General features: G+C 38.6%; 1 protein-coding gene across 4 annotated transcripts; it reads right to left on the reverse strand.

The window, feature by feature from the left end:
* LOC109339994 (probable helicase CHR10) lies at nucleotides 1-27,524 on the reverse strand. Of its 4 annotated transcripts, none has more exons than XM_019577544.1 (17): nucleotides 27,294-27,524; nucleotides 26,587-26,594; nucleotides 25,965-26,043; nucleotides 25,706-25,839; nucleotides 25,490-25,618; nucleotides 24,847-25,027; nucleotides 24,380-24,515; nucleotides 24,161-24,278; nucleotides 23,021-23,110; nucleotides 12,139-12,246; nucleotides 11,858-12,061; nucleotides 9,902-10,027; nucleotides 9,106-9,770; nucleotides 8,515-8,660; nucleotides 1,152-1,316; nucleotides 320-434; nucleotides 1-235 (listed from the first exon to the last, which is right to left on the reverse strand). In XM_019577544.1, the coding sequence occupies exons 1-17, from the start codon at nucleotides 27,481-27,483 to the stop codon at nucleotides 211-213; spliced, it is 2,619 nt and encodes an 872-aa protein (XP_019433089.1). In that variant the 5' UTR covers nucleotides 27,484-27,524; the 3' UTR covers nucleotides 1-210. The 4 variants fall into 4 exon arrangements, with proteins under 4 accessions (XP_019433089.1, XP_019433088.1, XP_019433090.1 ...); XM_019577543.1 differs by having other exon boundaries at nucleotides 25,706-25,866; XM_019577545.1 differs by lacking the exon at nucleotides 26,587-26,594 and having other exon boundaries at nucleotides 25,706-25,866; nucleotides 27,294-27,515.

The raw sequence follows: 27,524 nt of genomic DNA on the forward strand, positions 1-27,524 counted from the left end.
TTAAGAAAATTAAACTGGAATTAGCATCAGCATAATAACTAGTATTTATAACATTGTATTTGTACCAGCAACAACTGGTCATTTCAGATTTTGTCAACTAAACTATTTTACATACATCTGATTTAATTATACAAACAAGAAGTCTATAACATCGTATCAGTAAGAACTGTCCTTTTCAAGACTGGGAAGTCGTCAACAAAACCTGGAACCTTATCGTGATCGTCGATAATAGTACCTGTAACAATTTGTAGTTTGTATGTTGAAAAAAATCTGATAAAGAAAAGTTTGTGCAAGGATGAAGAGAGATAGAGAGCATTACACAAATATCTTTATGTTGTAAAGAGAAGCATATTTTCTTAGAAGCCTTTCTACTGTGTACCACTCAGAACGATCAGATCCATCTTGATAACCAATCCTAGGCATGTGGATTGATGCTTTCAACAGAAACAGAGAATTTTGCATCAGTAAAAGTATACATATGATTGAAAGCACATCTAGTACACAATCACCTATCTTGAGAATAAGTAAGAACTTCATATGCCCCATGTAATGTCCAAGCAGTGGCCGAGCCACATCGAGTCGATGGCATGCACATGCACACCCGAAACATTTTTTATATATCACCCTTATGCTTAATATTCTTTCCCCATGGTTATACAAAATTTCACCATGTCACTCATTTGGACCACTCAATGAAACTTGACCCGTGTCCCCAGGTCCTAGATCTGCCATTGTGTCCAAGTCCAAACAATAATGCTCTCTATAAAAATATGAAGATTATTACTTCAAACTATTGAGATTATACTATATTTTCTTTATAATTCGGTCAAAATTACTTCATGACATCCTTTCTCTTTTTGTATTTATAAAATTGGTATAGCTAATGCAAGAAAGCAAATTAAAGATATACAAAAGGGCACATATGATGCCTCTATTTTGTAAGCATTAGTAAGCAAATTAAGTAATTAGAGGCATATATGATGCCTCTATTTTGTCTTCCATTATTATAATTTTATATTTGAATACTAATATACAAAAGGGCACAGCTGTGGATGTAAGAAAGAAGGAAATATAAGAACAAGAGGATAACATAACAAACGGAATGGATGTAACATAAAACATCCAAATATATAAATTAAGAATCATGTTACCAGAATTTTGAGCAGCTGAAAATGCAGCCTTTGATAAGCAGCTTTCCAAGTGCTGAAGTGAGATCTCACTGCGAGGGACTTTACGCCTTGGATTATAAGACTGAACCACAGCTAAAGCAACCCACTTGGGAGCATTACCATCCATGTTTTGTTCATCAGAACCATCTATAATGTAACAAGAAGGTACTTGGTAAAAATAGTTAAAATATCATCCATAGAGCTTGTAATACTTTTAAAATACATTGTGAATCAAATTGGTTCTGTAATAGAGAAGCAATCTTATATGTTATTTCCTTAATTGACTAAGGTTAGGAGACTTACCTTATCAGCATGGCTTACACTAGTAGTACGACAATACTAGCACTCAACTTATAACACATCAAATCAATACAATCTCATTATTCATTAGTATTCCTATTCTATTTTCATCCAAACTTAGTAATTTCAACAAAAGTTGATAACGAGTATAGAGATGAACCATATATTCATCAAATGTTGACTAAACACCTGATTTAGGTGCTTAAAGAGGCAAAGAAATTAAACCTGGGCCCAAACAAAACGGGAAGCAGTTAACTATGTCCTTAATATTAAACATCATGAATCACATACTTCATCTTGTAATTTGCAGCAACAGATATAAGTTCATTATCGAGGATCAAGTATGAGACCCACTTCTCTGAATCTTGTCCAAACATGCTCTCTAGGAAAGATTCTCACCTTTCAGAGATAGCCAATGTCTACAACATGGGTGATTATGCAATAACATTTGTTCAGCAGTCAGCAGTAGAGGTTAAAAACTTACAACAACATAGGGTGAGACCAAAACTTACAACAACAACAACAAAGCTTTTATCCCACTAGGCGGGATCAGGAATTGAGGCCAGAACTAAAAGTTAAAAATTGGCGAACGGTAATACTAATAACATCCCCATGGAGAAATAGATGTTGTTATTGGTTGCATGGTGGTGATATTAAATGGGAATGTGATAATAGGACTGTAAAAGTGGAAGGAATTAAATCTGTCTCCTTATGGGTCTTGTTAGTATTTCCTTACATTGCCCTGTATGAAGCACCTTGTAGGTATGCAATACTGTTTCTAATTAATTACTGTGTATCAGTGCTAATAAGGCTCATACCAGGCCAAGGGTCACTAATGTATACAAAAGAGGGAAAAGGAAAGTTTGATTAGAATAACAAACTTTCCTTTTCCTACTAGCTGGGTAGTTAAGGCAGTTAGGGGAGGGGGAGCAATCTATAAATAGAAGTTTGGTTAGAAGGGAAGTTAGTTTTTGATTGTAACCGACTGATTGTAGAATCAGTGGATAGGGTCGACGGATCCTTCCTAATCTTGTAATCTCTATCTCAATTTCTAATAAAAAGTTCTAGAACCCTAGCAGATCCAATTGGACTCTATGTTAAGGGCAATTCTTCTTCTAAATTCTTCCCTTTTCTGGTGCCTGTGGAATTGTTACCACCCACGCTGAAAATTGGATTCTATGTATGGTTTCTACTCGAAGTATGGCTAAGGAGAACGAGAGTGAAGCTCAAGAGAAAGGCAAATCGCGCCAAGAAAGAGAGGAGATAAGGATGAGGATGTAATTGAACGAAGCTCGTACGAAGAAATTGGAGGATTTGATGTTCGTTGTTGCAACCAAGTTGGGAGTTACTCCAAAGGAGCATTCGTTTGGGGAAGGTAGTGAGCATGAAGAAGAGGTAGATAGTCACCCAAGAAGTTTTGGCCATTATAGGTGGAGGAAATTGGAGATCCCTATCTTCACGGGAGATGATGCTTACGGGTGGGTACAAAAGTTAGAGAGATATTTTTCTCTTCGTTCTATTTCTGTAGCAGAAAAGATGAGGGCTACGATGGTGGCCCTGGAAGGAAGGGCACTTAGTTGGTATTAGTGGTGGGAAGGGTGTAATCCTTACCCTACTTGGGAGAGTTTCAAATTGGCAGTGGTACGAAGATTCCAACCAGCCATGGCCCAAAATCCCTTCGAATTACTATTGTCTCTCAAGCAAGAAGGAGAAGTAGAAGCATATGTTGAAGAGTTTGAAAAGTTTGCAGGGCCTTGAGAGGAATAAATCAGGAGTTTGTTAGAGGAGTTTTTTTAAATGGGTTCAAGGAGGAATTAAGGGTAGAAGTGAGGTTGTATGAGTTGAAAACTCTTCCAGAATTAATCCAGAAGGCCATATTGATTGAACAGAGGAACAAGGTGGTGCACAGAAAGGCCCAAACAGGGTATCCAAGGTCTTTTGGGTCAACCAAAACAAATTCCTATAGCAAGGTGGTCACTCTAGAGTCCTCTGTTTCTAATAACTATAGGAAGGAGGGGTCTTCTATTGGGAGTGTGGCAACTCCCTCAAAGAATAGTTCAGATGGTGTTGTTTCTAAGTTGGGAGGTGACTATAGGAGGCTCACTAGTGCTGAGTTAAAAGAGAAGAGGGAGAATGGCCTTTGCTTTAGGTGTGATGGGCCATTTTCCAGAGACCATAGGTGCAAAAATAGGCAATTGCATATGCTACTTATGGCTGATAAGGAAGAAGATGAGGAGGAGGGAGAAGTAGAGCCTGAGGTGGAAGCCTTCAATTCCTTACAACTCTCTTTGTATTCTATGAAGGGTTTCACTTCAACAAAATCCTGGAAGATTGGAGGTATGTTGGGCAATCACTCTATGGTGATACTTATTGATTGTGGAGCATCCCACAATTTTATATCAAAGGACCTAGTGGAACAGTTGCACTTACCAGTGGAGGATACCAAAGCCTATGTGGTGGAGGTAGGGGATGAGCACCACATTAAGTGTAGAGGAAGGTGCTCACATCTCACTTTGAGGATGCAACAATTGAAGGTAACCCAAGATTTCTACTTGTTTGCTTTAAGAGGAGTAGACTTGGTTTTAGGGTTAGAGTGGTTGGCAAGCCTTGGGGAAGTTCAAGCTGATTTTGGGAGGATGACCTTGACTATGAGGAGAGGGGATGCAAGAATTACCATCCAGGGGGACCCTGCTCTGTCCAGAACAAAATTGGCCCTAGGAGCTTTCAAACAAGTGTTGCTGAGTGAAGGGGAAGGGTTGCTGCTCCAGTGTGAACCATCTGAGGTAGCAAGTCTAGAATTGGTGGTTTCTCCAAGGATAGAAGAGGTGTTACAACAGTACTAAGAAGTGTTCCAAGACATCAAGGGGTTACCTCCTACTAGAAGCCATGATCATGCCATACACTTAAAAGAGGGAGCTGAAATACCCAATCTGAGGCCCTATAGGTGCCCCTACTATCAGAAGTCTGAGATAGAAAGGTTAGTGACTGAAATACTAGAAGTATGGGTGATAAGGCCAAGTATAAGCCCCTACTCTAGTCCTATCATCTTGGTGAGGAAAAAAGATGGAGGGTGGAGGTTTTGTCTCAATGAGATTACTATTCCTAATAAGTTCCCTATACCCTTAATTGAAGAACTCTTGAATGAGATAGGTGGTGCCAGGGTATTTTCAAACAAATTCCTATAGCAAGGTGGTCACTCTAGAGTCCTCTGTTTCTAATAACTATAGGAAGGAGGGGTCTTCTATTGGGAGTGTGGCAACTCCCTCAAAGAATAGTTCAGATGGTGTTGTTTCTAAGTTGGGAGGTGACTATAGGAGGCTCACTAGTGCTGAGTTAAAAGAGAAGAGGGAGAATGGCCTTTGCTTTAGGTGTGATGGGCCATTTTCCAGAGACCATAGGTGCAAAAATAGGCAATTGCATATGCTACTTATGGCTGATAAGGAAGAAGATGAGGAGGAGGGAGAAGTAGAGCCTGAGGTGGAAGCCTTCAATTCCTTACAACTCTCTTTGTATTCTATGAAGGGTTTCACTTCAACAAAATCCTGGAAGATTGGAGGTATGTTGGGCAATCACTCTATGGTGATACTTATTGATTGTGGAGCATCCCACAATTTTATATCAAAGGACCTAGTGGAACAGTTGCACTTACCAGTGGAGGATACCAAAGCCTATGTGGTGGAGGTAGGGGATGAGCACCACATTAAGTGTAGAGGAAGGTGCTCACATCTCACTTTGAGGATGCAACAATTGAAGGTAACCCAAGATTTCTACTTGTTTGCTTTAAGAGGAGTAGACTTGGTTTTAGGGTTAGAGTGGTTGGCAAGCCTTGGGGAAGTTCAAGCTGATTTTGGGAGGATGACCTTGACTATGAGGAGAGGGGATGCAAGAATTACCATCCAGGGGGACCCTGCTCTGTCCAGAACAAAATTGGCCCTAGGAGCTTTCAAACAAGTGTTGCTGAGTGAAGGGGAAGGGTTGCTGCTCCAGTGTGAACCATCTGAGGTAGCAAGTCTAGAATTGGTGGTTTCTCCAAGGATAGAAGAGGTGTTACAACAGTACTAAGAAGTGTTCCAAGACATCAAGGGGTTACCTCCTACTAGAAGCCATGATCATGCCATACACTTAAAAGAGGGAGCTGAAATACCCAATCTGAGGCCCTATAGGTGCCCCTACTATCAGAAGTCTGAGATAGAAAGGTTAGTGACTGAAATACTAGAAGTATGGGTGATAAGGCCAAGTATAAGCCCCTACTCTAGTCCTATCATCTTGGTGAGGAAAAAAGATGGAGGGTGGAGGTTTTGTCTCAATGAGATTACTATTCCTAATAAGTTCCCTATACCCTTAATTGAAGAACTCTTGAATGAGATAGGTGGTGCCAGGGTATTTTCCAAGCTAGACTTAAAATCAGGGTACCACCAAATCAGAATGAGACCAAGGGATGTGGGGAAAACTGCCTTCAGGACTCATAAGGGCCATTATGAGTTTTTAGTCATGCCTTTTGGGCTGACTAATGCTCCTTCCACCTTCCAGTCCCTCATGAATGAGATTTTAAAGCCTTTTCTAAGGAAATTTACCTTGGTTTTCTTTATGACATCTTGGTGTATAACCCTGATTTTGATTCACACATCAAGCACCTCAAGGATGTGTTGGCCTTGTTGCAACAGAACCACCTCCAAGCTAATAAAAAGAAGTGTAGTTTTGACCAAGCTAATATTAAGTATCTAGGGCATGTTATCTCAGGGGTGGCTGCTGATCAGTCTAAGGTGGCTGCTATGAGGACTTGGCCTCAGCCCAACAACCTTAAAGGTTTGAGGGGATTGCTTGCGTTAACAAGGTATTATAGGAGGTTTGCGAAGAATTATGGAAGGTTGGCCAAACCTTTGACTAACCTCCTAAAAAAGGATTCATTCCTATGGACTCCAGAAGCCACTATGGCTTTTGAAGGGTTAAAAACTGCCATGATGGAGTTACCTATGTTGGCTGCCCCTGATTTCAACAAACAATTTGTGGTAGAAACTGATGCTTCTAGTTAAGGATTGGGTGCTGTCTTGATGCAGGAAGGAAGGCCCTTAGCCTTCTGGAGCAGGGGATTATCTGTGAAGGCTCAGCAAAAATCTGTTTATGAAAGGGAGTTAATGACCCTTGTCCAAGCTATACAGAAATAGAGACACTATCTTATGGGGAAGCATCTCATTATCAGGACAGATCAGAGGAGCCTAAAGTTTCTCACTGAGCAGAGGCTATTTTCAGATGAGCAGCTTAAGTGGGCAGTTAAGTTGGTGGGCTTGAATTTTAAAATCTAATATAAACCAAGCAAGGACAATTCTGCTGCAGATGCTCTTTCTAGGAGGTTGATGTACTCAGCTATTTCTGTATTGAACAATGAGGAGATGGAAGATTGGCTTCAGGAGTTGCATCTGGACCCTAAATGGAATCAAATGTTACAGAGTGCCATGAGACTCCCACTAGGGGGCATTCAGGATACTTTAGGACCTATAAGAGGATCTCTAGCTTCTTATTCTAGGAAGGAATGAAGGGTGACATCAAAGCTTTTGTGGAAGGGTGTGACATTTGCCAAAGAAGTAAGTACTCAACTTTATCCCCTGCAGGGCTACTCCAACCTCTGCCTATTCCTCAACAGGTTTGGATGGATATCTCTATGGATTTCATAGGGGGCTACCTAGGGTGAAGGGAATGGACACCATCTATGTTGTAGTGGATAGGGTGACCAAGTATGCTCATTTCTTTCCCTTAGGGTACCCTTTTTCTGCAAAGGATGTGGCTGCTGTATTCATAAAAGAGGTGGTTAAATTACATGGATTCCCTGCTACCATTGTATCAGATAGGGACCTTGTTTTTCTGAGCCAGTTTTGGAAGGAAATGTTTCAGATGGCAGGAACTCAACTGAAATTAAGTACCTCATACCATCCTCAAACAGATGGCCAAACTGAGGTAACTAATAGGTGTTTGAAGACTTAACCTAAGCAATGGTTGAGATGGTTGCATTGGACAGAGTTTTGGTTCAACTCCAATTACAATGGATCAACAGGTATGACACTCTTCAAGGCACTTTATGGCAGAGAGGCTCCTCTATTGGTCAAGGCTGGGACAATTCCTTCCAGGGTAGAAGAGGTCAACAGGTTATGCACTCAAAGGGATGGCATCTTAGACGAACTCAAGAGTAATCTGGTTAAGGCCCAAAATATGATGAAGCAATATGCTGACAAGCATAGGAGGCCCCTAGAGTTTGAAGTAGGAGATTAGGTTTATCTCAAACTACAGCCTTACAAGTTGAAATCCCTCATTTCTAGACCTTTTGCTGAACTAGCTCCCAAATATTATGGGCCTTATGAGGTGGTTAAGAGGGTTGGGTTGGTGGCTTATAACTTAGATCTGCCTGCACACTCTAGAATTCATCCAGTTTTCCATGTGTCTCTATTGAAGAAAGCTCTAAAGCCATATCAACTACCACAACCTCTCCCTCCTATGCTGAATGAGGAACTAGAGCTGGAAGTGCTCCCTGAAGCCATCCTTGAAAAGAGAGAAGACAATAAGGGTAACCTAGAAGTTCTGATGAAGTGGCAAGCATTACTAGAGCATGAAGCTACTTGGGAAGCAGCAACCACCATACAAGATAGGTTCCCCAACTTTCAACTTGAGGACAAGTTAAAACTGTTAGGGGGGTATTGATAAGGCTCATACCAGGCCAAGGGTCACTAATGTATACAAAAGAGGAAAAGGGAAAGTTTGGTTAGAATAACAAACTTTCCTTTTCCTACCAGCTGGGTAGTTAAGGGAGGGGGAGCAATCTATAAATAGAAGTTTGGTTAGAAGGGAAGTTAATTTTTGATTGTAACCAATTGATTGTGGAATCAGTGGAGTAGGGTCGAGGGATCCTTCCTAATCTTGTAATCTCTATCTCAATTTTTAATAAAAAGTTCTAGAACCCTAGCAGATCCAATTGGACTCTGTGTTAGGGGCAATTCTTCTTCTAAATTCTTCCCTTTTCTGTTGCTAAGGATACCAGTGTTTATCAAGTGCTCACCTTCAAGCTGTATAAGATGGAGATCACCAAGATGCAAGTCACCATGTTCAGAAGCCCGTTCATATGCATCACTAATGCTCGTAGAAAGTCTGGTCAGTGCATCAAACATTCCACCATGGCCCCAGTGTCCAGAGGTATCAACACAGCTGTAAAACCGGATGCTATATTCAGTGTTAATATAAAGTCAATGACTTTTACAGCATGGAGCAATTTCTGAAGCAGTCATGAAGTTAACTTGTCAACTAGTTAATTGGCATTAATAAGTGTCAAGTAGGTTTCTCAAGGTAAGAAGTTTGTTTATGGCACCATTGCTGTAGAATGGGATGACCAACAATTCAAATACAACACCAAATTTCTCAACAAGCATAAATTTTGGGTTCTTAATTTTGTATTACTTCTTTGATTAGGATTCAAGATGAGAAGGGATAACACCAAGCAAAGGTTAACATCAGATGTTTACTTTTATGCAACAGAAATGCGAACTAGTGCATCAAATAAAAGCTCCAACAGAAGATTAATTTCATTAACGTAGTAGTTAAAAGTGTAGGGCAGCTGATCAAAAGTTTCAGTGAGTGAAATAAAACAGTAGACCTGAATACTATAGCAGGTTCAGATGGACAAATGTTTGATGGCGTTGTACAATCTCCATAAACAGAATTAACAGACCCGGTAACTGATGTAATATCATCACCATCCAGTGGAATGACAGGGTCTTTCACGCTCAATGAATTGTATCCAAGAGCTTTCCACTTAGACAGCTTCTTTTCCTCTGCCTTCTTTTTTGCATACTCAAGTTGTACACTATTATCCTCATCTAAGTTCCTTCTGCTCCTCAACTCCTTGATCGGGTCAGAACTTGATTTAGACACTTCCTCAAATTTTTTAACCCAGGAGAGATATGAAGCCTCGTCTAGATCAAGATCACGAGAGAAAGAAGCAGATCCTCCTTCCTTAACATCATATTCCTTTAAAAGATTTCTTGGATTGACTTCAAATTTCCTATCATCCCTGTCAAATGTCTGTTCATTACGCAAAGCAATTACCTTGTCAGCAATAGCATTAATTTCTGGTAAGTCCATGTCCTTGTTCTTTCCGTTGTTTATGTCAGTGGGGTCAAACATATGTAACCCAAATATGATGGATTTCAAATCACCAGTTCCAACTCCAGATGTTTCTTTATCTTCATCTTCCAGAATGTTATCACCCATAACATTGAGGCTCAGCCGCAATTTTCTTTCTGCCCTCCGCATAATTACCTACAATGTAAAATGATTCCTACAGAATATGAAGACACAGCCTCCACTCTAAATCTCTATCTCTATCTCTCTCGCTCTATATATATATATATAATATAGACAGACTCTTGCTATATATATAAGAATCATACCTCCTCCACTGTATGTTCAGTAACAAGGTTTATACACAAAACATGGTTCATCTGGCCGATTCTATGAGCTCGCTGCAGAGCTTGCTTGTCAACCTGAGGGTTCCAGTCTTGTTCATAGAATATAACCTAGACAATGCCATAGAACATAAAACTCCAAAAAAATAAGTTCTAAATTTAAAATGTTTGAATCAGCATATTAAAAAACATAAACCCCATATGAACAAGTAGTTTGTCCTAGAGTCCTATCACATTGTCAAAATTTTCCCCCCCCCCCCTCCCCCCTCTCAGACACTCTTCCAAAACATTATTCTATTTCTAATTTTAACATGGCATATGATCATAACATGGAGGGGTTTCATAGCAGTTGGCGATTTGAAGTCTGATCATAAGCCATGAATGCAACTCACTCTTCTATAGGAATTTCTATGATAACTTGATGGGTATGGTACCAAGAATGAGTTATCAAACATTCATTGAATGCTGATTTTTTAATAAATGTATCAAATTCTATTAAAATTAGCCAACAGCCAATGACATGCTGGACAGGTACCATAGCCAGGAAAAAAATAGGTACTGTTACTGTAGATTTGCTGCCCTACTACAGATGTTTGGGATCTCTGGGTCGACTAACAGCTGGGTTCCCAATATATGGAGATGTCACAAATGAACACATCATTGTCTGAATCCTTTTCCAAATTAGACGATAATGAGATACCGGCACATCGGGACAAGTCACAGGTCTTAGATCTGGACACACCAGTCAAGAGACTTGTTATGTCCTCTTTGGGGTTATTTTGGTGTTTCCATTCTGCCTTTGGTAACGAAGTAAGTTTTCATTATTGTGTTTCTAAGTCTTTTATTGTCAACTTTTCAGTCGCTTGTGTTGCACTGGATTTTGGGTTGTGTAAGTTGTTAGCTTTGACCCAAATGAAAAATGTAATGAATTGTATTTCCTAGAGTCTCATACTCTCATTATCTCATATTGGTTTGAGTGTCGCATTTTAGAGACTTGATTGGGTGGTCTCTTTTCATCGGCGGCTAATCCTTGCTGTTTCTAATAAGGGAGCTGTCATACTTTGTTGGGTGATGTACGACTGACGTTTGTATAGAACAACAAGAAGGTGATGTGGCCACTGATGAGAAAGGTCGAAGATCTCTACGAGCTGTATCATATTTACAGAAACAGGGCAATGGACGCAAAAGCTCAAAGACTAAGTCTGTCAAGGACAATGCCAGTGATTTCATAACTTAAGGGGAGTGCTACACTGTAGTTAACTTCTTTGAGTGATGGATTGGGATGTGTAGCATGTTCTTTTTTTATATTTTATTTTGTGTTTTAGGTTTCCAATTGTAACAAGCTGAAGCTTTTGTTAGCTTCAAACAGAGGGACATTATTAGAAGTATATAACATATAATGGATGAATGGGAACTCTTTTCAGTCTTTTGCATTAAGTGCTGACATAAATAGACAGTGACTAACTGGTTTAGGTGATAGAGGGGAGATTATTTTGACACTACCCAATGACATATTCTTCCCCTAGTATAAATATCAGGGTGGGATAGCATAAATGCATACTTCAACCTACAAGTTACAACCTTTCTATATTAACTCCATCTCTCTCTATAGTACTCTTCAACACCATTATTTTCTGTCAGTTTTTTCAACATAAAGTATAATGCTGGTTATACTCCATATGAATCATGAATATGTGCAATCAAGAAGTATCCAGAATTAACATCACTGGACCCCACACATTGCCACATTTAAAGGCAAAAAAAAAATGTAACCAGTAAAGATGCCAAATGAACAGATGTAAACCTTATCATCAATGATTCTTATTAGATGAAAACATTATTATCAATGTCTCATATCTATCAATAAAAGGAAATAGATAATGAAATGCACCAGGATTTAGGTTCCAGTTTGAAAAAGGTTGAAAGCTTGACAAAACTCACAGTATCAGCAGCCACAAGGTTCAAGCCAACTCCTCCAGCTCTTGTTGAGATCATGAAAACAAAAGCTTCATTGTGATCAACTTCAGAGTTCAAGCCCGTATTAGATGATGAGCTACTGAAACTTCTTATTGCAGCAAAGCGCTCCTCAGCCCTAATCGATCCATCAAGACGTTCATATGAGTAGTTTCGTAACTCCAGAAAATCCTATATCAGGATAAAAAAGTTTATCATCAATACATTCACTTAACTAAAAAAAGACACACTTGTACAGAAAACCTAACCTGCAAAATGTCAAGTGTGTGGGTCATCTGAGCAAAAAGAAGAACACGGTGTCCAGAAGAATGTAGCTTCTGAAGAAGTTGGTCCAGAATCAGCAGTTTGCCACTGGCCTGATAGAGCAAAAGGGGTTACATTGCAGTAAGCAGCAACTACGGTGCAAGAGCCAATTGCATATGTACATAAACATAACCCAATGAGAAGAGATGTATGTTGGAACAAGTGAAATGTACACTCAAAGTATAACAGCAAATAGGAGTAAAAGACACAGAGGAAGTAGATAGGAAATATGTATTAGATATAGCTCTTGAATAGTGGAAATTCATGGCTGAATTCAGAATTACAATATTGCAGAATTGAGTAGAAGAAGAAAAATGAGTGAAAATGCAGGTTGATTCCCTGATTCCTAGACAGAGGTGATCACACTTTTTTCCATGCCATTCATAACGTAATCATTCCACTTTATATTCCCCTTTTTGTCCTTTTGCTCCTTCTCAGCTTTTCAGCATCATTAGAATCTGCCATGTGTCCATTTGGTGTAACTGTTTCTCTTTCTTTTTTTCTGCTCCAAACAATTTCTTCCACAGCCTTATTTCCATGTGTTATAATTCTCCCTTCATCGAAAGCAACCTTGTCCTCAAGGTTGAAGTGAGAGTAGGACTGTTGAAAGTCATCCAAGTCTTCCCAAGTAGCTTCCTTATCTGTTGTTGTGTCCCATTGTACCAGAATTTGAGGAACTTCTTTGGAGTTTTGCACCACAACTCGAGCTTTGATGACTTTAGTGGGTTGTAAAAGAGGGCCTTCCTCAACATTTGTCAAAGGAAGGGGAAAGTATTGTTGAGATGGACTGCCCTCGAATTTCTTTAAGATGGAAATGTGAAACACCGGATGAATTTTTGCAGATTCTGGCAGTTGTAATTGATAAGCAACTTCACCAATTCTTTTGAGCACTTTAAAAGGGCCAAAGTACCTTAAACTGCCAATGAGTGTTGTCTATATGGCTACAGTTTCACTAAAGCCAAATCACCCACTTCCAAGCTGTAATCTCTTCTCTTTCTGTCAGCTTGGGATTTCATGTAGTTTTGAGACTTTAGCAAATTGGCTTTCAGCTGTCTCAGAAGCTGATCCCTTTCTTGTAAGGCAGCTTGAACTGTTGGTGGATCCTTCACATGACATTCATACTTCACTATTGTTGGTGGTGGTCTACCAAATACAGCTTGAAAAGGGGACATCTTGAGACTGTGATGATAAGAATTGTTGTACCAGTATTGAGCCCATGGTAACATTTTAACCCAAGCCTTGGGGTTGTCAAACACAAAGCATCGTAAATACATCTCCAATGTTTTGTTCAAATTTTCAGTTTGTCCATCTGACTGAGGGTGGTATGCAGAACTCATAGCCAACTTGGTACCTTGAGCTTTAAAGAGGTGTTGCCAAAAAGAGCTCACAAACACCCTGTCTCGATCAGAAACGATTGATTTAGGAATGCTATACAATTTCATAATGTTAGTGATGAAAGCTTCTGCCACACTTCTACTATTAAAATCAGCTTTTAAAGGAATAAAGTGTCCAAACTTAGAAAGTCTGTCAACAACAACCAGTATAGTTGTTAATCCATTAAAACTGGGCAATTTTGTAATGAAATCCATAGCAAGATCCTCCCAAATTTGTTGTGGAATTGGCAAAGGTTGAAGAAGACCAGCATGCATCACATTTGCTATCTTAGCTTGTTGACAAATTGAGCATTCTCTAACAAAGGATCTAATTTCTTGTTGCATTCTTGGCCAAACAAATTGTGAAGTTATTGTAGCCAAAGTCTTGGTCATACTAGCATGTCCCCCTGTTTTTGAGCAGTGGCGTTCTTGCAATAGTTTGAGTTTGAAGTCTTTATTAGGGGGAATCATGATTTTCTCTTCGCAAAGTAGAATACCCTTCCACATTGTATACGCAAAAGCACACTTGGCCTCAGTTAATAGTGAATGAGACAATGTTTTTATGGCCTCATCTTTAGCCTGTAATTCAATCAATTCTTCCAACCAATTATTTATAGGCTGGGACCAAGCTAACAATAGACTTCTAGATAAGGCATCAGCTGCAATGTTACCCTTTCCAGGTTTATATTGAATGCTAAAATCATAGCCTAGAAACTTAGGCAACCACTGTTGTTGCTCAGGGGTTTGAAGGGACTGTTCTAATAATTCTTTTAAACTTTTCTGGTCTGTTTTGATCACAAATTTGTGCACCAACAAATAATGCCTGAATTTAGCTAAAGAATCAGTAATGGCATAAAATTCCCTTGCATAAGCAGATTGCTTTTGCATTCTTGGAGACAACTTTTTGGAGAAGAAGGCAATGAGATGTTTGTCTTGACTGAGAACTGCACCAATTCCAGTCCCAGAAGCATCGGTTTCAAGAATGAAGGAAGCCTTAAAATTGGGGGCGGCTAGGACAGGAGTTGTAGTCATGGCTTGTTTCAGTTGCACAAATGCATCAGAAGCCAATTGAGTCCATTTGAAAGAGTCTTTTTTGAGTAAGCCAGATAGAGGAGCAGCAATTGAGGCATAATTTTTGACAAAGCGTCTATAATAGTTAGTAAGGCCTAAAAAACCTCTAAGTTGCTTCAAGGTCTTAGGTTGTGGCCATTGTTGGATGGCTTCCAATTTCACAGTATCCATAGCAACCCCTGCACCTGAAATGGTGTGGCCCAAATATTCTATTTGCTGTACTCCAAAAGAACACTTTGAAAGTTTAGCAAAAAGCTTATGATTTTGCAGTATGTTCAAAACCAGTTCTAGCTGAAATAAGTGATCCTTCCAAGAGGAGCTATAGACTAGAATGTCATCAAAGAATACAAGTACAAATTTCCGTAGCAAACCTTGGAAGATGTCATTCATAAGGCTTTGAAATGTGGCTGGAGCATTTGTCAATACAAATGGCATAACCAACCATTCATAGTGCCCTTGGTGAGTTCTAAAAGCAATTTTGCATCTATCATCAGGGTTCAACAGGATTTGGTGATAACTAGATCTTAAATCCAGTTTAGAGAAAAAGGATGCACCAAATAATTCATCAATCAATTCATCAACAGTGGGGATTGGAAAAGAATCCTTGATGGTAATTGCATTGAGAGCTCTATAACCTGTGCATAACCTCCACGATCCATCTTTCTTTTTAACCAAAATGATAGGGGAAGAGAAAGAACTCTTGCTAGGCGGTATGATAGCTTGTTTCAACATGTCATGTACCAACTTTTCAATTTCTTCCTTCTGACTATGAGGGTACCTATAAGGTTTAACCTTAACAGGATTAGATCCCTGCATCAATGGGATGGAATGGTCATGAGACCTTGATGGTGGAAGGGAATGTGGTTTAGAAAACACCTTTGTAATTATGCAATAATAAGGCCAATTCTGGTGCCATGTCCTCTTGCAGTTCAGCTAATGATAGAGAAGTAGATTCATTGCCATTAGTTGCATACTATAAATTTCAGCAAAAGAATCTGTGTGCACCATTTTTCTTATGTGATGAAATTCTGCTTGGGTAAGGGCTAGATTTTGCTCTCCCTTGAGAGAAGTAAATTTGCCTTGCCACATAAACTTCAGTTGTAATGTATCATAATGAGCAATATGAGGACCAATGGTTTTCAACCAGCTAGCTCCCAGGATGAGATCTGCTCCAGAAATAGGCAGCAAAAATACAGGTAATTGGAATGAATTCCCTTGAGCTTGAACATTGATTTGTTGTATCAATCCTTCTGCAATCATATAATTACCATTCCCCACCATAACTTTAAACATTGGAGCTGGTTCAATAGCTAACTTGAGAAACTTTGCTACTCTTGGTTGAAGGAAATTATCTGAACTCCCACCATCAATCAACACAGTAATAGGGAGTTTATCAATATGAGCCAAAAATCTAATAGTGCCAACACCAACACCACCCTTTAATGCATTCAAAGACAAATGATGATCAATAACATGATCTTCTAATTCAGCTTCTGATTGTGCCTCAACTTCCTCAATATCATCAAGTTGTAAGAATAACATTTGTCTATTAAGGCATTTATGGTTAAGAGTGAATTTCTCATCACAAAAATAACATAAGCCTTTCTCACGTTTGAGTTGCATTTCTGCAGGGCTAATTTTTTTCACATTAGAATTTCGTAAGGGAGGTCCTACTGGAGTAGGTAATAACCACGAAAAATTATGTCTAGCAGCAGGTTTGGTTCCTCCAACAGGAGTTGGAAAAGTATGAGAGGTATGAGTTGTGATAGGAGAATATATATGGGTATAATTTGAATTAATGGCTTTAGTGGCAGGTGCATATCTTTCTTCATAAAGCCTTGCTAAAGCCATTGCACGCAACAAGGTGGGGGGAGCCATAGCTACCACATCACGCCTTATCTCCTTTTGTAAGCCTCCCACAAAACAATTCAACAATGCTTCATCATTCAAGCCTATAGATCTATTAGCCAAAGCCATAAACCTAAGGTAATATTTAGAAATAGAACCTGTTTGAGTCAATTTGAATAATTCTGCCATTGGACAATCATAAGGTGAGGGTCCAAATTGAGATTCCATTACCTTTGTAAGATCCAGCCAAGTGGTAATTGCAGCAATTTTGTGCAACATTTGAAACCATGGCACCACGTCCTTATCAAAATGCATAGCAACAATGTCAACTCTAGATACATCAGGAGTGTTGTGATAAGTAAAAAAATTCTCTGCCTTAAAAATCCACTCCAATACTGGAGTTGTACCATCAAAATGAGGGAAGCCAAGGGAAATTTCCTTAACCGGTAGAACCACTGTCTCTTGTGTATTCATTAACGTGCCTGAGTTCGATGGACTTCCATTGTGAGAAGTGTTGAGTAAAATTTGTTGCAGTGCCCTTTGGATTTGATCCATACGATCATTATGCTCATGAAATCTACTCTCCATGGTTAACGTCAATCGATGAATTTCTTCTGCGTGATTCCTCACAGTAGCTTGTAAATCCTTCGGTCTTGTATTCTCAGCCATGGAAGCTCAATGAAAGCACCAAATGGAACAAGTGAAATGTACACTCAAAGTATAACAACAAAGAGGAGTGAAAGACACAGAGGAAGTAGATAGGAAATATGTATTAGATATAGCTCATGAATAGTGGAAATTCATGGCTGAATTCAGAATTACAATATTGCAGAATTGAGTAAGAAATAGAAGAAAAATGAGTGAAAATGCAGGTTGGTTCCCTGATTCCTAGACAGAGGTGATCACACTTTTTTCCATGCCATTCATAACGTAATCATTCCACTTTGTATTCCTTATTTTTGTCCTTTTGCTCCTTCTCAGCTTTTCAGCATCATTAGAATCTGCCATGTGTCCATTTGGTGTAACTGCTTCTCTTTCTTTTTTTATGCTCCAAACAATTTCTTCCACAACCTTATTTCCATGTGTTATATATGTTTCTTTCAAAAGTGAGAAATAAGAAAAAATATAAATAATTAAGTTTCTGCCCTTTGATGTATCATAGACACAGAATAGTAGAGTTTGACAGGTTATATTCTGTTGAATAATAAGAGTTTTACAGAGAGCATTATTGTGAACCATCTCTCCCAAAAGCTTAAGTGGTTAGGTGAAGGCATATGAATGGTTTTTTATCTCTAACATGCCCCCTCAAGCGAGAGCCCTTTGGGGCTTAGAGCATGAATAACACACAAGTACACCAACCTCGTGCTTAAATCAAAATTATATAAGAAGAATGGAACCATAAAAGATTGAACAACTTGGTCATATAGGCTTTGGTATCATGTCATGAACCATCTCTCCAAAAGCTTAAGCTGTTATGTGAAGCACATGAGTAGTTGATAACACTGGTATCAATCAGAGAAAGAATTTGAACAATAAGAATGGAAAAGAATTGCCCCTAACCCAAAATCAATGTGATTCTGTTAGGGTTCTAGGTAAATTTTATTGAAGAAGAGTGTGTTACAAGAAGAATAGAGAATAGAGGAAGAACTTGGATCCCACGAACCAATCCCAGCTTTTGATTCCAAATCAGTTGCTTACTCCTAACTAACTCCTTCCAAACTAACCACTTTCTATTTATAGACTCTCCTCCCACTAACTAACTGTCTAAGGGCAAAGAGGGAAGTTTGTTATTATTAAACCAAACTTTCCTCTTCCCTCTAGTATATACATTTTTGATAACTGGTTTAGTCTTATCACTAAGGAAATGTGAAACACAAGATGGATTTGTGAGTTTTCTGGTAAAGCTAGTTGATAGGCCACAAAACTCAGCTTCTTAACTATCTTGAAGAGACCATAGTATCTAGGGGCCAATTTGGCATAGGGCCTAGCTGCTATGCACTTCAATTTGTAGGGCTGCAATTTTAAGTACACCTAGTCTTCCTCTTCAAACTCAACTTCTCTTCTATGTTTGTTGGTTGCCTGCTTCATCAAGTTCTAGGCCTTAGCTAAGTTAGCTTTTAATTCTTCTAGAATCCCATCTCTGTTAGTCATGAGCTGGTTCACTTCTTCCACCCTAGAAGGAACAGTTCCTGCTTTAAGCAACACAGGGGGTCCCTACCATATAAAGCTCTAAAAGGTGACATCCCAGAAGATCCATTGTAGTTGGTATTGAACCAAAACTCTGACCAATGCAACCATTTAATCCATTGTTTAGACTTAGGTCCTACTAAACACCTCAAATAGGTTTCCAAGCACCTATTAGTTACCTTTGTTTGACCATTTGTTTGTGGATGGTATGAGGTGCTGTGTTAAAGCTGAGTGCCTGCCATTTTGAAGAGCTCCTTCCAAAATTTACTAAGGAACAAGGTGTCTTTGTCAGAAACTATGGTAGTAGGGAAACCATGTAGCATAACTACCTCTTTGAGGAATAAGGTAGCCACATCCTTAGCAGAATAAGGGTGCCCTAGAGCAAAGAAGTGGGCATACTTGATTAACCTATCCACCACCACATAAATGGTATCCTTCCCCTTAATTCTTGGTAAGACTCCTATGAAGTACATGGAGATATCCATCCATACCTGTTGGGGAATAGGTAAGGGTTGTAGTAACCCAGTAGGGGACAAAGTGGAGTACTTGTTTCTTTGACAAGCTTCCACAAAGGCCTTGATATCTTTCTTCATCCCCACCCAAAACAGAAAATTTGCAATCCTCTTATAAGTTCTAAAGTGACTAGAATGGGCACCCATAGGAGTCTCATGGCATTCTGCTAAGATAAGGGGAATTCTATGAGAATTTCTTGACAATACCAACATTCCCTTGTAGTATAAGATTCTTTTCCTCAGTTCAAAACATGGATGAGAAGTAGGGTTAGCTAACAATTCCTGTATCACCCTATTCCACTTGGGATCTTGCTGTAATTCCTCCACCCAAGAACCCACATCTTCATTGGAAATCATTGAAAGGGCATAAAACAAGACCTTTCTAGAAAAAGCATCTACTGCAGAGTTCTCCTTGCCTGGCTTGTGTTGAATCTTAAAGTATAAACCAATCAATTTAACAGCCCACTTGAACTGTTCTTCAGAGAACAACCTTTGCTCAGTAAGAAACCTTAAACTCCTATGGTCTGTCCTTATCACAAAGTGCCTTCCTAGCAGATAATGCTTCCACTTCTGGATAGCTTGGACCAAGGCCATTAATTCCCTCTCATAAACTGACTTTTGCTGAGCCTTGATAGATAAACCTTGACTCCAGAAGGTTAGGGGCTTCCCCTCTTGCATTAGAACAGCCCCCAAACCCTTGCTAAAAGCATTTGTTTCTACCACAAATTCCTTAGAAAAATCAAGAATTGCTAGCAGGGATAATTGCATCATAGCCTTCTTAAGCTCTTCAAAAGCAATTGTAGCCTCTTCACTCCATTTAAAAGCATCCTTTCTTAGAAGGTCAGTCAAGGGTTTTGTAATCTTGCCATAATTCTTAACAATCCTTCTATAATACCCTGTCAAACCTAAAAAAACCTCAAACTCTTGACAGTAGTAGGTTTTGGCCAAGAGCTAACTACTTCAACCTTTGATTCATCAGCAGCTACCCTTCCTTCAGAGATAATATGCCCCAAGTATTTTATATTGGATTGCCCAAAACTGCACTTCTTTAAGTTTGCCCTTAGTGAATGCTTAATCAAAACTTCTAACACCAATTGAAGATGCTTGTTATGAATAGCTATATCTGAACTATATACAAGAATGTCATCAAAGAACCAAAGTAAATTGTCTTAAGTAGGGCTTGAGTACCTCATTCATCAATACTTGGAAGGTAGAGGGAGCATTGGTTAAGCCAAATGGCATAACCAGGACCTCATAGTGGCCTTCATGAGTTCTGAAAGTTGTCTTGCCTATATCTTCATCCCTCATTCGAATTTGATGGTAACCTAACTTCAAGTCAAGCTTAGAAAAAACCCTGGCATTTCCCAACTCATCCAACAACTCTTCAATCAATGGAATAGGAAATTTGTTGGGCATAATGATCCTATTAAGGACCCTATAATCCATACAAAACATCCATCCCCCATCTTTTTTCTTCACTAATATGATTGGGCTTGAATAGGGACTTATGCTGGATCTGATGACCCCTACCTCAAGCATCTCAGCCACCAATCTTTCAATCTCTGCCTTCTGGTAGTAGGGGCATCTATAAGGTCTGATGTTAGAGATATTAGCCCCCTCCTTCAAGTGAATGGCATGATCATGTTGTCTTGAAGGGGGTAGCCCTACTGGATCCTGAAACACCTCTTGGAATTGTTGCACCACATTACGGATTTCAAGGTGCACCCTCTGAGTTCTTCTGGACGGATCTGCCCCACACTAAACCAACAATCCTTCACCCTCTTCCAATAGGACTTGCATAAAAGCACCTAGTGACAATTATGCCTTAGACAGTGCAGGGTCCCCTACCAAGGTGACTACGGAGTCCCCTGTTGACACTGATAACCTCATCTTCCCAAAATCAGTTTTCACCTCTCCCAAGCTGGCCAACCATTCTAGCACCAACACCAGGTCAACCCCTTTTAAACCAAACAAATAGAAATCTTGTTGTACTTCTAACTGTTGGATACAAAGCTTAAGCTGTGAACACTTACCCTAGTACTTGATGTGGTGACCATCCCCCACCTCCACTACATAAGATTTTGTCCTATCAACTTCCAATTTCACCCTCTGCACCAACTCTTGAGATATGAAATTGTGTGAGGCCCCACGATCAATCAAGATCACTATTGGACCCCTTCATTGAGTACAATGATAGTTGTAAGAAATTGAAGGAATCAACCCCCTCTCCCAAGCATTCTTCCCCTTTCCCTCTTGTCCTTCATCTCTACAGCTGACAATCTCTTGAATTCACCCGTTTCTAGAACTATCACCTTCTTGTAGGGTTCTACATAGGCTTCAACCCCTCCTTCTTGCTTTAAGGACAGAAGCAGTTCAAAAGGGTTCTGTACCATAGAAGGTTGGAACCTCCTGATCACAGCTAGCTTGAAACCTTCCCAAGTGGGTTTAGGGTTACATCTCTCCCACCATTAGAACCAACTTAAGGCTTTTCCTTCTAATGCCACCATTGTAGCTTGCATTTTTTCCTCTACAGTAATGCCTCTCATTGTGAAGTATCGTTCCAATCGTTGTACCCATCCATGAGCATCCTCTCCCACAAATATAGGTATCTCCAACCTCCTCCACTTATAACGTTGGTGATGACGAATCCTAGGGCTCTCGCTTTCGTCTTCGTGATCACTGCCTCCGTTGAGAGAATTGGTTCCTTTTCCAATCCCTAATTTGTCGGCAATGACAGCTACTAATTCCTCAGTTCTCTTCATACGTGCCTCATTCAATTCCAACCATGTACGAACCTCCTCTCTTTCTTGGCCCCAACTATCGCCATACTTCTCATGGATACCATACGCAAGAACAGCAGCAGAAATCGTGGTTTTCCAACCCTCAGGCACCAAGAATGGTGCTCTGATACCAGTGTTCCAGTGATAACACTGGTATCAATTAGAGAAAGAATTAGAACAATAAGAATGGAAAAGAATCACCCCTAACCCAAAATCAATGTGATTCTGTTAGGGTTCTAGGTAAATTTTATTGAAGAAGAGTGTGTTACAAGAAGAATAGAGAATAGAGGAAGAACTTGGATCCCATGATCCAATCCCAACTTCTAATTCCAAATCAGTTGCTTACTCCTAACTAACCCCTTCCAAACTAACCACTTTCTATTTATAGACTCTCGCCCCACTAACTAACTAACTAACTGTCTAAGAGCAAAGAGGGAAGTTTGTTATTATTAAACCAAACTTTCCTCTTCCCTCTAATATATACATTTTTGATAACTGATTTAGAAGAATGGAACCAGAAAAGATTGAACAACTTGGTCATATAGGCTTTGGTATCATGTCATGAACCATCTCTCCAAAAGCTTAAGCTGTTATGTGAAGCACATGAGTAGTTTTATTACATCTCTTAAAAGAGTGAAAGAGAAAACAAAGGAGATCTAAAACAAATAGACAACACAACATTTCAGTAGTTACTCTGAATGATTGGAATACATAAGCTGACCCTACACCTCCACCTCCACCCTCTAATGAGAAACTTTTCCAAAAACTAACATAACAGGAATGAGACCTGTGCTGTTTGTCTCCTTGCTGACTTTCTATTTTAGAAGAACCCAAATAAACATGTTTCAAGCCAAGGAAAACACTTTCAATGTGCGAGCTTCCATGACAAGACAACAACAACCCCAAAAGTAATTGTGCCCATTAACAAATCACACAAGATGGAATCAACCAGATTTTAGTCACTGTATTATTCTTGCTCTAAGACACCATGTCTTAAAAAGGCCTGGGGCAGGATATGCCCCAAATTTCAGAAGTAAACTTAATAGTGGTAATTACCTGAACCAGATGTTCACCTTCTTCATACGGTTCGGGCTCAATACCTGGAAATAGGTAAGGATGGCTGCATGCTTTTCTTAGCTGTATCACCTAAAAAATGAATCATATTTGCCATTAACTTACAGGTGAAAGAAACAAATGTAAACGGACACTATGGAGTTGATATAGAACAGAATAAATCTAATATGAGTAGATTTAAATCCAAATTGAAGCAATGAATTCACTGGAACCACTTCAAAAAATTCACAGATTACAAAATATTGCTCCAGTAAAATTCAACAGAATACAACTTGCAGAACATTAAGAACTGAGTTACTCTCTCAATGAAGAATACTATAATAGTAATTAAACAACAATCAGTTGTTGCTTTTATCACTGACCTTTTATACTTTTAAAAGTATTTTCCCCGAGAGAAGAAATTTACAAGAAAGGAGGAAAGAGAATCCTCCAAGAAACAAAGAAACAAAGAAACAATTAAAAAAATGGGAACAAAAAAAAAGACATTAGTTCAAGAAGCTCTCCATCATTTCAGAAGTTTCACCGGAGCACTCAAGGGGACATTTCTCAATTAGGCCCATATTTTAAAAAGGTTGCAAAGAACCAACCTAGGCATGTGATTTGATTATAATATCTTGCTTGTCAGACCCTAGCCAACCAAATTATGACAAGCTCCATATAATGTGTGAATATAATGAGAAGCCACAACTAAAAAACATGTGTGTGAAAAACAACAATCAAGCCTTAGTCCCACAAGGTGGGTTAAAAAAATATGTGTAAACTACGAAATAATGATAAGCCAAAACAGTTAACCAAAAATGAAAAGCCAAAACTAAAAAACATGTACCAGAGGACAAAAGGATAGTTCAATCAGATTAATATTATATACACATGCACAAGTCCTAAAGACAGTGCAAAACAAAAAGCATCTGTTACTAAACTAGAGACATTAAGTAAAGTAAGGATAATCTCCAACACAGGCAGGAACAGAAGGCTTTTACATCTCGACTGATTATAAAACTGTTTGCCTAAAACATTCCAAATATGGAATCAATCTAGCTTCTGCCTCTAGGAATGATGGAGCTAGAGAATTATCTGTATGGATATAAAGTTATAAACAAAGAAAACATGAGCTGAACTAACAATATTCTGTAGTGAGGGATGATTTGAAGCTCCAGAAGATAGTGCAAGTAGCTTCGGAAGCTCCTTTCTCAATATTGACATGTAGACCTTTTTTTGCAGGATGGCAAGGGGTACTAATCTGCCATGTCATCAAATTTCCATATTCAATACAACTTTACATCTTTAATAAATCGGTCAAAATTGATAAGTAGTATTCAAGTAGAACAAGATATAACATACACAGTTGTCTCGGTGAGAGGTGGCAGCACTAGATTTCCACGCTCAATTAGCTCTGATTTGGTTCGTCGTAGCATAAAGGCTCCCAGTACACTTCTCAGAATTTTAAGTCGCCCCTTTACCTTTGGTGCAGCATGAACTGTTTAGAAACAATTACTGCAACAATTAGAAAAGATTAAAAGCAATAATTTAATCCCATTCCCTATTAATAAATCAATTTTTGCATCATTTAAAGGGAACTTAATTGTATGACAAACCTTCCAACTTATGCCCAGGTTCTTCTAATATTTTTCCAGAAAAAAGTGCAAGAACCAAACAAGGAAATGTTGTAATTTTGTAAAGCCTTTAAACCATTCATATTATTATACAACAACAGATGGATCAAGATCAACAACAAAGCATTCAGATTCTTAACCAAAACTCTTAAATCCAGTGATGCTAAGTTACAAAACCAAAATCATAATAATAACCTGATGTAAGATCACTGATGTCCTTGAATGTAGAAAGGAACTGATCGAGTGTACCAAATGCAGAAGGCATGCAGAAATACATCAATGCCCAGAGTTCAGAAAGGTTGTTTTGAATAGGTGTGCCAGTCATCAACAACCGTCTTGGCATGATATAGCGATCTTTGAGAACATTAAACAAAACCTGTCAAAGTTTCAGTGTTTTAACAACCAAAACCAACACTCTGAGAAGGTGTATGCCTAAACTAACTCAATCCTATCAAACTGTTTACAAATCATGGTTTGCAATACATAACTATTAAAGCAAAACAGGCAATCACATGAAATATCCTATATAGATGATGTCTACATAAACACTGATCACTAAACAACAAAGATTGCTCTTGCAGATTTTGCTTCAACTTTGTCACATTTTCCATTTATTTACAACTTTATCATGTAAAAAATCCCAAAAGTGAACTGCCTATCATATAGGCAAAGCCTGCCTAGTCTTAACTAGTAAGCTTTTCACCAAAGACACATTGATATAATTACATAATAGCTACTGCTTCATAGAATTGCATATAATGATTAGACAAGTTTAACTACAGTCATACAAAAGCATAATCCAATTCTGCACAGGCATTTAATAGTGTCTTCAACATACACTTTTAGAGTTTTTTAGTCTTTGAGCTTCATCAATAATAGCATATTGCCATGGTATTTGAGAAAGAAAATCCTGATCCATCAGTACAATGTCATATGTTGTTAACAGCACATCAAAAGGTAATAGGACCTGCCACAGAAACATTGCACTTCAAAAAACAAGAAAAGACATCCAGATACTTGATTCAATAAGCCCATGAAAGTATAGTGCACTGACATTAAGCATTATTGACTGCCCTTTTACATGATCATGTATTTTCTTGCGTAGACTGCGCCTGTATTCTTTATCTCCGACATATTTGAAGACTTCTAGTTTAGGGGCAAATTTAACTATCTCTGATACCCAACCATCTGTCACACTTAAAGGACATATAACCACTGCAACAAGTAGAATAAAAGCATGAAAAGAAATAAGTATTTATCTGAATATATATTGCAGGAAAAGGTTAAATTTATCAAAGGTTTCCTTCACTCACAAAATGGCCCATGTGACAACTGGCACACTTTTAAGTAGCATAAAAAGGAGATAGCTTGCAAAGTCTTGCCCAGTCCCATCTGTCCATGATTCATATACAAACACAGCAAAATAAACAAATCTTAAATATAGCATTATTCTACATCTTAATGTCAAGATTGTTAACCTCATTTCCAGTTCTGCTTCTGCTGAATTAGAGAAGGTAAAGAGTCAAGGAATATTTAAAAACAAGCACACTACTTATCCGTTAACCATTTTAAGATAATGCAGTTCTTCGTATAAGAACCAATGTGAGGCTAACTACACAGCTCAAAAACAACAAAAAGAAAATAACAGAAAACTGTAAATGCCTTGACCAAATTCATCCTCACTTAATTCCTAAAATATTGTGAAACTGGATTTATGCCTGTAAACAGCAAAATCTGGTAAGATACATATCTAAGAAGCATGGAATAACCCCTCGGATGGGTATCAAATGGTTTAACATAACGGATAATAATACAGAATAAATAGCCAGATAACCATTTAAAGGGTGTATTTCAAATGACTGCAATACCAATTAGATATCAAAATTTACTCTTTCAGATTACAAATGCTTTGATAGAGAATTGAAGAGTATATACCTCATCTCCTGAAAATAATGAAAACATTCTGGTCACTATCATAATTAAATTTTGTTACTTCATAAGTTTATATCAAACTACTCAACTAAATTATAGTCTAAAATTGTCAAAACAGAAAGAAGAAAAACACAACTTCTGTCAAGACCAATATTCTATCTTCCTTCCTTGATACCAAGAAATATGCATTGTTATATCCAAACAAGTGTTTTAATTGGCACTCCACAACCTCAATTGTGGTCCAAATATTACAATTTTGGGAGTGTCCACAACGAGATAACATCTTCTGTCTCAAAAAACTTGTCACTCCATGTACTATCATTTGTGATTGGTCAGAAAAATAATTAATTATTAAATTTTTAACTTAAATATATTGTTTTCAACCAATCTAAGAGGGTGACAAACACATAGAATGGTATACTTTTTGAGATTTGGGACAAAAGATATGCTCCCGTCCACAACATGCATCATGACCACAATTGTGGCAGCCACATAGTCTGGAAATTTTCCACAATTGCGATAAACACAATTTACCATTACGTGAAAAGTGTACTTACTAACAATGCTATTGCCAAACGGGTATCACAAACTAACAACACTCCTAGATCAATTAATCAAATAAAGGGGGGAAAACCCAAATGCGTATCACTAACTAATACTTGTATTCTTAACTAAACACAGCGAGGTCAAAATTAACGGTATAATCTCACCGAGGACAACGTTGACTCCAAGTTTGTACCTCCGTACGAGCCACGAAATCCCTTCCAGTTGGTGAGGTTTGAGGGTTGCTCTAAGCCCAAGCTCCTCCGCCTGACACGGTGGCGTATCGGCGGCGCGTGCGTCATTGTCGAGTACGATTCTGGTCACTGCCTGAAGCCTCTGCTCGTAGGTAAGGGTCATGGCCTTAGACTGAGTGAGTGGGTCCTAGTCGGTGACTTTAT

This window comes from Lupinus angustifolius, unplaced genomic scaffold (genome assembly GCF_001865875.1).
Source record: "Lupinus angustifolius cultivar Tanjil unplaced genomic scaffold, LupAngTanjil_v1.0 Scaffold_125_2, whole genome shotgun sequence".
NCBI classification, from domain to species: domain Eukaryota; kingdom Viridiplantae; phylum Streptophyta; class Magnoliopsida; order Fabales; family Fabaceae; genus Lupinus; species Lupinus angustifolius.